Source organism: Buceros rhinoceros, unplaced genomic scaffold, assembly GCF_000710305.1.
Source record: "Buceros rhinoceros silvestris isolate BGI_N320 unplaced genomic scaffold, ASM71030v1 scaffold11477, whole genome shotgun sequence".
Classification (NCBI taxonomy): Eukaryota; Metazoa; Chordata; class Aves; order Bucerotiformes; family Bucerotidae; genus Buceros; species Buceros rhinoceros.
The window spans coordinates 12,019-22,877 of NW_010422786.1; the positions used below are offsets into that span (position 1 = coordinate 12,019).

General features: G+C 50.4%; 1 protein-coding gene across 1 annotated transcript in view; it reads left to right on the forward strand.

Moving 5' to 3' along the window:
• Positions 1-10,859, forward strand: part of FYCO1 (FYVE and coiled-coil domain containing 1) — a 16,901-nt gene that overhangs the window by 5,638 nt on the left and 404 nt on the right. Inside the window, exons 7-17 of the mRNA XM_010140179.1 lie at positions 236-329; positions 725-3,355; positions 4,185-4,277; positions 5,180-5,298; positions 6,085-6,252; positions 6,407-6,556; positions 7,368-7,573; positions 7,897-8,032; positions 8,687-8,782; positions 9,440-9,650; positions 10,577-10,686. Of these exons, the coding sequence (XP_010138481.1) occupies positions 236-329; positions 725-3,355; positions 4,185-4,277; positions 5,180-5,298; positions 6,085-6,252; positions 6,407-6,556; positions 7,368-7,573; positions 7,897-8,032; positions 8,687-8,782; positions 9,440-9,650; positions 10,577-10,686 (4,014 nt within the window). The remainder of the gene's footprint in view (positions 1-235; positions 330-724; positions 3,356-4,184; positions 4,278-5,179; positions 5,299-6,084; positions 6,253-6,406; positions 6,557-7,367; positions 7,574-7,896; positions 8,033-8,686; positions 8,783-9,439; positions 9,651-10,576; positions 10,687-10,859) is intronic.

Below are 10,859 nucleotides of genomic sequence, written 5' to 3' on the forward strand. Positions count from 1 at the left end.
AAGAGCAAAGCTGCGTTGGTTCTTGGTGAATACCAATGCCGTGACCTTTTAGAGGTGCCTTTGACGTCCCTGTTTCATTTTCCACCAACTTCAGCGGCAGTTGGCCCAGGCAGCAGGTGCAGTTATGTCTTTTTGTATGCAGCAGCTAGAACTAGATAGGTCTGACACATCGGAGCAGAAAGATGCGCGTATGTGCTCAGACTTCTCTTACATGTTGTTTCTGTCTCCTCAACAGGAGGACACTGTCCTCGCTTGGATCTTCAGCCTATTTGTGGAAGCCCCCAAGTCGCAGTTCCAGCATGAGCAGTTTAGTGAGCAATTACTTGCAGGTAAGCAAACAACAAATGTTTATGCGGCAGGGAGATCTTTTAATCAGTGGCGTAGTTCTGGAGAGCTGGGTGGGTTTGTGGTGATGGTGACTCTCACAATGGTAAACTACAAAAAGAGCTCCTAATTAAAATAAAGGACATTGTCCAGTAGCTGATTCAACTGAATATGCAGATCTTGTAGAGGAAGAAAATACTGAGCACTGTCTGCAGATGAGCATGTTTTAATTTCTCTGTTGTGAAAACAAGCCCCACTTCTTGTAAGCTGATACCTTGTAGTGCTGTGAATGCAGCATCACCATGCGTTAAGAACCTGAATGTACTCTCATCTGAGCACCCATTTAAATACATGCTTAATACTTCTTAAACGTTCTGTTTTTCTCCTTCTGTTCATTCAGACTCAAGAGTTTCCCTCCAGCCCTGATGCAAATAACTCATTAAATGTTGAACACCTTGAGGGCTTTGAAGAGATGCGTGTAGAGCTTGACCAGGCTGAGCTCAGGCAGAGGGAACTTCAAGATCATATTCACCGGCTAGAACAGGAAAACCAGGAGCTCCAGGCAGCTGTCAGCCTTCAGAAAGAACACGTACAGGTAGAGAAGGAGAAGAGCAGTAACTACAGCGAGGAGAACGCCCGGCTGACAAAGATGATTGTAGAGTTACAGAAGCAGTGCGAGGTCTCGCACTCCACTCAGAGCACTGTCCATGACCTGCAGAAGTGCCTGCAGTCCCTGGAGCTGAATGCAGTGGAGCAGCAGAAGGAATATTCCACAAAGCTGGAGCAGCTGGTGACCAGCAAGGAGGACTGTGCCTCAAAACTGCAGCTGTTGAGTCAGGAGCTGGAGGCCTCCAGGGCTTTGGTTGCTATGAAGGATCTTTGCATCGAGGAGCTCAAAGCGAAGCTGAGTTCCACAGAACAGAATAATCTCAACCTCCTTGCAAAGGTTGACGCTGCCTTGGAGGAAAAGGGTCAGCAAGCCACAGCCCACTGTGACTCTGCCCTGCAGATACGGGCACTGCTGGAGAAGCTTCAGGAGGCAGAGAAGGAGAAGGCAGATGTGCAGAGACTCAGTGAGGAGCGTGCGTCTCAGCTGAAAGCAGTGCGGGAGGAGCTGCAGCTGAAAGAGGAGGTGCAGAAGGAGCTGGAATCCAGATACAATCACCTCGCTGCGGACTCCAAAGAAGAGAGTGAGAAGCTGCTTGGGAGCCTGGAAACCATGGCAAAGGAAGTGGAAGCACTTCAGAAGGCCTTAATGCTGAAAGGGCAGGAGATGGCTGAGCTCCAGACCCAGGTAATGGGGTCGCTGGCTCAGGTGGGGTCACTGGAAAAAAGTCTTGAGGAAGCAAGGAAAGAAAAAGAGAAACTTGAGGAGGAGTATGGTAGGAGGGAAGGAGCACTGGCGCAGGAAGCCCAGTCACAAGCAGAACAACTTGAACTACAGGAGGGTCGCTTAACAAAGGTGAGTCAGACTGTGTGTAGCCTTGAGGAGCAAAACCGGAAACTCTTGTCTGAGAGAGAGCATCTCGGCCACAAGCTCAAGGAGCTGGAGGAGCAAGTGGAGCAGCAAAACTCTGCAGTGAGCGAAATGGATGAGGAGAGCAGGAAGCTGAAAGCGGAGAATGCGAATTTGCAGCAGTCCAAGAAGATGATGGAAGGGAAGCTGGAAAATTTGGAAGCTTCTAAAGCTTCCCTGGAAGCTGAGGTAGCCAGGCTGAGAGCCTCTGAGAAACAGCTTCAGGGTGAGATAGGTGATGCCCTGGTGTCAGTTGATGAAAAAGAGAAGAAGCTGCGGGATGAGAACAAACAGCTGGATGAAGACTTGCAGAATGCCAGGAGGCAAAGCCAGATTCTGGAGGAGAAATTAGAGGCTCTTCACTCAGACTATGAAGAACTAAAGCAAAGAGAAGAGGCCGCCAGGGAGTCTTACGCCTCTCTGGAGGGACGGCTGAAGAGTGCTAAACAGCATAGCTTACAGGTGGACAAAAGCTTGGGCAGCTTGAAGGAAGGCGAGGAGCATCTGCAGTCCCAGCTCACAGAGAAGGCAGCAGAACTGCGAGGCGTGGAGAGCCAGTGTGAGCAGCTAAGAGCAGCAGCTGCAAGACACAGGAGGAAAGCAGAGGCCCCTGAGGTGGAAAAGCTCAGTGTTGAAAAGACCTGCCTTCATCAGACAAAGCTTATTGAATCCCTCGTGTCAGAAAAGGAATCGTTGGAAACACACCAGCTACAGCAGGCGGCCTCTCTGGAGAAGGAGGCCAGAGAGCTGGCCTGCAGACTGACCGTGAGCGAAGAGCAGCTGGAGGTCAGCCGAGGAGAAGTGTCGAGGCTGCAAGCGGAAGTCGTTGATCTGCGAGTCAAGCTTCAGCAGGCCACTGATGAGAGGGAGAAGATGAGAGGCGAGCTGGCAGTCACAGAGACTGTCCTGGGTGAGCAGAAGGCGCTGGTGCAGCAGCTGAAAGAGCAAAGTGAGTCACTCAACAGAAACCACGTGCAAGAACTGGTGCAGTGTAAGGAAAGAGAAGAAATGCTGAGAAAAGAGCAGGAGGCAGCAGCCCATCAAAACGCTGAGCTGGAAAGTAGTTTGCTGACCCTGAAGGAAGAGCTATCCAAGGTTAAGCAGTTCTTGGAAGCTGCTCGAATGGAAAATGAAGAAAACAAAGATCTCCTGCACAGGACCAACACGGATATGGCCGAACTCGGTATTCAGATTTGTGCCTTGACCTCTGAAAAAATGGATGCGGAGGAGCAGATAGCCCAGGCCACAGAAAGGCTCAAAGAGCTGGAAGAACAGGCAGCAGAGCAACAGGAGAAGCTGAAGCTTGACGTCTCTGATCTCAGACAGGAGAACAAGACCCTGCAAGAGAAATTAGAGGAGGCTCAAACATGTGCCGCAGCTGTCCCAAGTCTGCGCTTGCAGCTGGAGACAGCCAAGAAACAGGCACAGAGTTTCCAAGAGACCAGCCAAGAAGAGCTGTCCACAATAAAATTTCAAATGAGCACAGAGATTCTAAATTATCAGACAAAACTCAAGGTAAATGACGATGATTCTGTGGCTGAGGGAGCTGTGCAGGGTCTCCTGCAGCAGGTACTCTGTGAAACCCTGAGGGTCAGGCTCTGGGACTCACATGCCACTAGCCTTAGCCTGGGAATCTGAAATACCTCTACACCCATGTCCTGGGCCTGCCTGAGCTACAGCAGCTCCTCAGTGTTTTGGAGGTGCGTAGTGTGGCCATCCGAGTGCTCTGGAGAGGCCGTGTGATACGGGAAAAGCAGCCAGCGCTGCCAAGGCGGGGATGCCGTGTGTGGGCCCTGAAGCTGGCAGCATCTGCTGTTCCTCTTCCTTCCGGTCCCAGCTGCGACTTTTTTTTTCTTTATCTGGTGGGACCATTGCAAGACTAGTTCCCACACCCATGACACTGCTCCTTAAAACTGGTGTTGATGAAAGCAAACTTAGGCTGAGACCAGATCTTTTGCCGATAATTCCCTCCTGTATTTTTGCTTCTAACTGCTCAAGGTAGCAGCCGAGAAGATCAAAATTTTGCTTCCAGGAAACTGCGAGTCATCCCTGTGTATGTGAGACAGCCCAGCTAAGGGCTGGAGGTTTCATTGTGCTTGTTCTGAGGCAATGTCTAGGGCTGGCAGGTGATCAGAGACTGCTGCCACTGGCTGCATCCAGACACCCCAGCACCGAGGGGACTCCCCTTGCACCCCAGAGCTGGGTGTCTCTTCAGCCGCCTGGCAGTGGGGCTGCGTTTACCCCGTGCGCAGCGGTACGAGCTGTCGTGATGTACAGCGGGAATTGTGCCGGGGAAGGGTGGTGGCTGGAGGAACGCTAACTGCCGGCTCCCTCTCTCTGCCAGGCCGTCAGCGAGGAGTGCGGGAACGTGAGAGAGCAACTCGAGGAGCAGAAGCGACAGCAGCGAGCCGCGGAGGAGGCGATCACGGAGTTACAGGTAGCAGCTTGAGCTGATCAAGAGACAGTGGTGTTTGTCAGCAGCGTTGGCCTTCTGACTGAGGCAGGAGACGGCATTTCTGATGGCTGCGAGTCCCAGAGTGCCCTCTGTAAATAGAGGTGCTGCCGACAGTTACCCGTTGGAACAGAGTAGGGACAGCACAGCCGCACTTGGATTTGCCCTGCCTTGAAAGCCAGTCAGGCTTTGTGCGAGACCCGGCTTTGTGTACACCTCTTAAACTGGGGTGCAGGTTTAAAAGAGGTCCAGTTCAGGCCCTGCCTGCCCACTGCCTGCAGCCACACGTGTGGACCCAGCTGGAAGAGGAGGAATTTTGCACTGCATTTACTGAACAGCCAAGTTCGGAGGGTTGTACCGAGGCACAAGGATGCAGACAGGAGGGTTCAGGTGTTGAGCCTGGCAGACGTATCTCCACCTTGAGCTGTGGTTAGGTGAGCTCCCTGAGGCTGGCAGACCTTGGGAGAGGTGGGCTGTGAAAGGAGTTCTTGTTTCTGCTGTCCTTCATATAGCTTTCATAACCAACATCTTCCTCACTTGTAGTTTGGGTTTTGATACTTTGAGGTGGTGATAAAACTTTTAGGGCATATACTTTTGCCCTGATCTTTGCGAGATTTTCCTCGATAAGGAGGCAGGAGCTCAACAGGCAGACTAATAAGAATTACGGGCTTAATACTGTCGTCCTTCACAGTCTATCCCTTATTCAGTGTGACAGAAGCAATCAAGCACTAGTACACAACTCATTAGTGTCTGCTTATACAATAATACCTTAATTGGCAGCTTGGCTTTCACTGACCTAAAGCGTTGTTTAGGTGTCTCGGTAGTGGCCCAGTGCTCGGTGAAGTGGTGTTTTTATATGGAAGGAAACACAGCGTTTATTTCCCCAGGCTGCAAACACGAGTTTGTGTGGAAAGCTGGATGAAGCACGGGAGCGGCTGTCTGAATCGGAGTCTGCTCGGCTGCAGAAGGACGAGGAGCTGACGTCTCTGAGAGGAGAACTGGAGAGGTGGGAGCCTGGGCCCTTGTCACGCTGGAAGCCAAGTGGGGGGCCAGTAGTCAAAGCACGTTGAAAATTGCTGTGGCTTTAGTAGCACGTGCCACACGAGGACCAGCAGATTGGCAGCTCGGCTGAGGAACACCTAAAAAACACAGCGCACGGGTGCGAGGTTTGGTGTTTGTGGTACTGTTAACGCAGCCGATGACATACGTTCATTGTATGTGAAACTTTATGAAGCTGAAAGGCATTTTATAACCTCCTTTTGCCTTACAGGTTAGTCACAACAGTAGAACACCAATACTGGCGCTTTTTTCATGAGGAATGGAAAATTTGCTTTTTGACTGTTTGTCCTTCCCCCTCCGTGAAGCTTCAGGGGATCAGTTAAGAACTGTTTGCGCAGGACCACCTCCCGCGTGTCTGTCAGGTTCCTGACTGGCAGGCTGTGGTTCCGGGGTCTGCAGCGGGGGTCTGCGCAGCAGATTGCCTGGCAGTCTGAAATGGGTCTTATTCCCAGTGGGAGTAAGACCCGCCGCTGGGGTGGCCATTGTGAGGTTCACCGTGTAAGCAGGACATCCAGGAAATCCCTGACTGCTGGCTGTGCTCACCAGATCCCGGATCTGTGTGCGCTCCAGTGGTGCAGAAAGCTGCAGAGATTCTGGTCAGCTAGAATAAATACACCCACTGAGAACAATTTCACTGAAACTACCTGTTTATCAGGGTAGAGGACCCCCTTGCTCCACAGGGAAGACTTGAATGAGCTAAAACCAGTTCTTAATTGCCCTTGTGTTGGATCAGGATCCGGAAAGAAGCTGATGAAGCGAAAGAGAAGGTCCTGCACTACAGCGAGAAGCTCAGCAAGGTGGCAGCAGACAGAGACAGCAGCGACCAGAAGTTATTTGCTGAACTGGATGACCTGACAAGAACAAAGCAGTTCCTTGAAGAGCGTTTGATAGAACTTATCAGGTTGGCATCAAAGTAAACAGGCAGAACCTGAACTCCTGGCTTAGGGGGGCACTGTCTGGGAGCTTTGGCCCGGTACTCCCCAGCTGAAGCATTCCAGCTGAGGTTGTTAACAGCAACCCAGCCGTTTCTCTTCCTTTTAACCGTGTCTCTGCAGAGATAAGGATGCTTTGTGGCAGAAGTCAGATGCTCTGGAGTTCCAGCAGAAGCTCAGCGCGGAGCAGAGGTGGCAGGGGGACACAGAGGTGAACCACTGCCTGGACTGCCAGCGGGAGTTCTCCTGGATGGTGCGCCGGCACCACTGCAGGTCAGTGCCTCCAAGCCCCTCGCACTCTCCACCAGCAGAATTCAGGAGGTCCTTTACCTGGATGAAACACTCTGAATGGTCACAGTTCAGAGACAGGTACCCACTGCAGGGTCATCTTTTTAAAAACGTTACTATTAAAATATGCCCTATACAGTGGGCCTGCTTGGGGCTGCTAGTTACCCAGCCTGGATTTATCCAAACACATTGGACTGGATACGTTTCAGGGGCTTTGATATGCTTGTTCTGGCTCTTTTCTGTATCCCCACGACCTGATTGATCGTGTTCGTTTACAAGCGGTTGGCAGCTTTTAATACTGAGAGACTGCGGAGGCAAGAGGGCAGGAGGGATGCACGTACCCGTGTGTGTCCAGTATCCTGCACTCTGCCCCGTCTGAAGGGGAAGGGGGAGATCACGAACTAGTGACATACAGACGAGCTCACAGGCACGGAGTTTTGCTCCGAGTACGAGATTGGCCTGTGTAATATACACTTCCTTCGTACGTACTTAATATATTAATATTTATTTGTATTGCATATTTTGGGTATTCAGTAGTTTTATGTCTTTATATTTAAACATGAATTTATATTTATGGTTTTTCTGGTTTCCCTGTTTATTAAGGCAGCGAAGTATGAATGTGAATTTCTGTCCTGTGTTTGCTAAGAAAACTTGCTTTGCCTTCAGCGCAGTCGGTGTTAAAGAGTTCCAGAGGGGGTGTAGCACTGGGGCCTCTGCAGAGAGCAAGACTTACACCAAAGCCCAGACGTGGGGGCTCGTGGTACCGTTCTGACACCTTTGCTTTCGATAACTCTAGAATGTGCGGCCGCATCTTCTGCTACTACTGCTGCAACTACTACGTGGTGACAAAGCCCGGTGGGAAGAAGGAGCGTTGCTGCCGAGCTTGCTTTAATAAGCCGAGGGTCGTTGTGGACAGCACAGATGACTCGGGATCCAGTGCCAACCAGGAGGGGTCCCCCGCTTCACTGGAATCACCCGTGTCGCCATCCGAGAGGGCTTTTGGTCAGTGTATGATTTGCGTGCTGTGGGGAAATTAGTAGAGGTCTTAGACTTTCCCTAAGAAACCACAGGGTCACCTCCTGCTCCAAGGCCCCGCATGTTCGTGGAGTGTTTTCAGGGTGGGACTGGTCCCGTCTTTGGGTTGGATTGGTACTGGCAGGATTTGCATGTGTGTTAGATGAGTTTCGGCCACCTGTTCCCAGCTGGTTCTAGTCACTACCTAATGCTTCTGTAAGGGTAGAGGAGAGGTCCAGTCGTCTTTAACGGGGTGGTTTTCCAGACAGCCAGCTAATACTATCTGTTTCTTTTCATCTCCTGTGGCACAGTCACAAGCGAAGCCTCTAAACCACTGGATGATGCAGCGTTTGATATCATCACCGACGAGGAGCTGTGCCAAGTGCAGGAGCTGGACTCTCTCCACAACGACAGCCAGATGGAGGCAGACTCTCTCGACCGGAGTGTGTGAGCACCGCTCTGTGGAGGAGCTCTCTTTGGGTTCTGTCTGGAGCGTTCTGGGGTTTTTCCTTTTGGTGGGGAGGGCCAACCTCTGCACAAAGACACTTCCGTTCCCAGCCACGTGCCCAGCAGACCAACACAGAATAATTTGGGCTGTTGGCACAGTCAGCATCAAACCTAGTAAACCCAAGCAGCTCCGTCGTCTCCCTCCAGCTGCTTCAGCACAGCGCAGAGGAGCGCTGCCAGCTCTGTTCTGCGTCAGACAGCTGTCCCCACAAATATCAGCAGGCTGGCCACCGGGCTGGCTCACTGGTTGTTCCCACACAGGGCTGAGCCATCCTCTGTCAGACTCACCGTTGCTTCGTGAGACGGGCTTGCAGGAGCTGAGCTTCACGGAGCTCCTGTGAAGGTGGTCTTGCCTTTGTTTTGCAGGGGGGCAGTTTGCAGCGGGAGATGTTTGGGGCTGGCTGGTTTTTAGAAGTATCATGTAGGACCACTCTGAATTCATCTGCTTGTCTCTAGAATGTGCAAAACAAGAACTGTAGAATTGGCATGATAAAGACCATAAGGATGTTTCTTTTAGGAAGGCGTCACTGTGTGGGTGGTGTTTGACCACGCTCCACTCAGAATTGTGGCTTTGCTTTTTCTTCCTTGTCCTAGAAACAGCATGTGTAATTCTTCAACCTTCGATGAGTCGGAAGAGTGGCAGGTTGCTCAAGATGCTGAGATATGCTTGTTGAAGTCGGGAGAAATCATGTAAGCAGAACAGGCTGGAAGAATTTCAGTGTCGTAGAGAAATCCCCCTTTGCCCACTCTCCCTGCAGCTGGCTTTGACATTTCAGCTCAGTTGTCGGGAAGGCTTTAAACTTTGCCCTGCAGAGGGAAACTAGTCCAGGTTTCAACTGTCCTGACCATACAGAGAACCAGGCGAGCGAAGCAGTAGCTAAAGCTGGGCTGTAGAGCAGAGCCAAGAGTGATCCTTAATTTATTAAAATTAAAGACCTTGAGACTTCCCAGCAGTTGCTTCAGCCAAGAGAGAGCAGTAACTGGGCGAAAGCAAGGGTCAGTGTAAAGGTTTGTTTGAAAAGAACAACAGAGGGCAGCAGACTCTTTGTTTTTAATCGCAGTAACTCCTTAAAAAGGCTTTATTCAAGCACTGGATTTTTCCTAGTCGAAATGAAATCAGTGAATAATATCCACGTTTGCTGGAGTGGTGGCAGTGCTAGATACCGTAGGTCATCTTCGCTGTAGCTCTTGCTTTCATCCAGGGCTCAGTTTTCTGGCCTCTCGTGGACCTGTCCCAAAGTTGCTGTGGAGTCTGCCTCAAACTGATGGAAAATAAAAACCAATGGTGATTGTTTCTGAGTAATTATGTTGGAGCTCTTCAAGTAATTCTAGTTTTCTCCCTCACAGGATCAAATTACCCCTCACAGTGGAAGAGATCTTAAATTTTGGAGAAAGCAACAGAGAGCTGTTCATTAAATCCAGCACCTACAGTATCATTCCCATCACTGTTACAGAGATGGGGCTGACGATTAGCTGGGTCTTCTCCTCCGACCCGAAGAGCATATCCTTCAGCGTTGTCTACCAGGAGTCGGAGGACACTCCGCTGGATCAGTGCAAAGTAAGGCCGTGCGGACCGCAGCGCGCGGGGTGAGCGTAGCGAGGGGTCGTTACCATGTTGAGGACCCATTTCTCCAGTTAGGCTGCGGTTGTCCTGAAGGCAGAGCTATGTCTTCAGTGATTTAATGTGCAAAAGTCGAGTTGCAAAGCACTGCAGCTTCTGTTGGTCACATGTGGAATTCACCCAGTATTAAGTGCAAATAAAGGTCCAAGCCTGCAAAATTCTGCTTTTCCCCTCCTCAGAATTACTTCACTCATCAGCTGCTCTGGGCTGGTCTGGGGGGAGGAGACATTTATCAAGCATGCGATAATTGACTGCAGAGCAGCTCTGGATCAGATCTCCTTTCGTCTTCAGGGGAAGGCTGAGTGGTGCTTCTGTATTAATAGATCTGTTTGATGGAACCTCGGGTTTATAGGGTTGTCCTCGGTCATCGTCAGCTGCTGTTGGGACAACTGTCTCTGCTGGGGTGTCACAGCGAGACAGATGGTTCCACACATCTCTGCTGTAAACGCAGATAAACGATTCAGATTTGCTGTGAAAGCTGTATTTTACAGTACAGGGAGTATTGTGTTCAGTGAACACGAGAGCACGCATTCAAGTCAGTTCTGCCCTCGATACATCAGTATCGATTTAATGCAGCGCTGCTGGCGTCAGTAAACTTGCTCAGATTGACATTAGAGTGATCAGGATTTGATTCTGTCTCTGAAGCAGAGAGTCATAGCCACAGTTTAAAGCTGGAAAGAGGTTGTCAAGGGAAAACAGATCAGGGTGAATATCTGATGCTGATCAGTGAAGATAAATAGTTTTGCAGGTGAGAGTTTTGGGATGATTCAAGTCTAAATATTTTTCTGAAGGCAAATGTCAATTTACAGGATCAATAGCAAGTTTTGGTTTGATTTTTTTTTTTTTTTTTTACTGAATTCCAGGTTCTTATTCCTATGACCCGCTGCAACTCTCACAAGGAAACTATCAGAGGACAGGTGAAAGTCAGGAACTGTGGTGTCTACACGCTCATCTTTGACAACACGTTCTCCAGGTGAGTGTGGCAGGTGCGCCCCGCCTGGCGTCGCAGGCGGTGGAGCTGCAACTCTCACAAGGAAACTATCAGAGGACAGGTGAAAGTCAGGAACTGTGGTGTCTACACGCTCATCTTTGACAACACGTTCTCCAGGTGAGTGTGGCAGGGGCGAAACAAACGCGGCAGACACG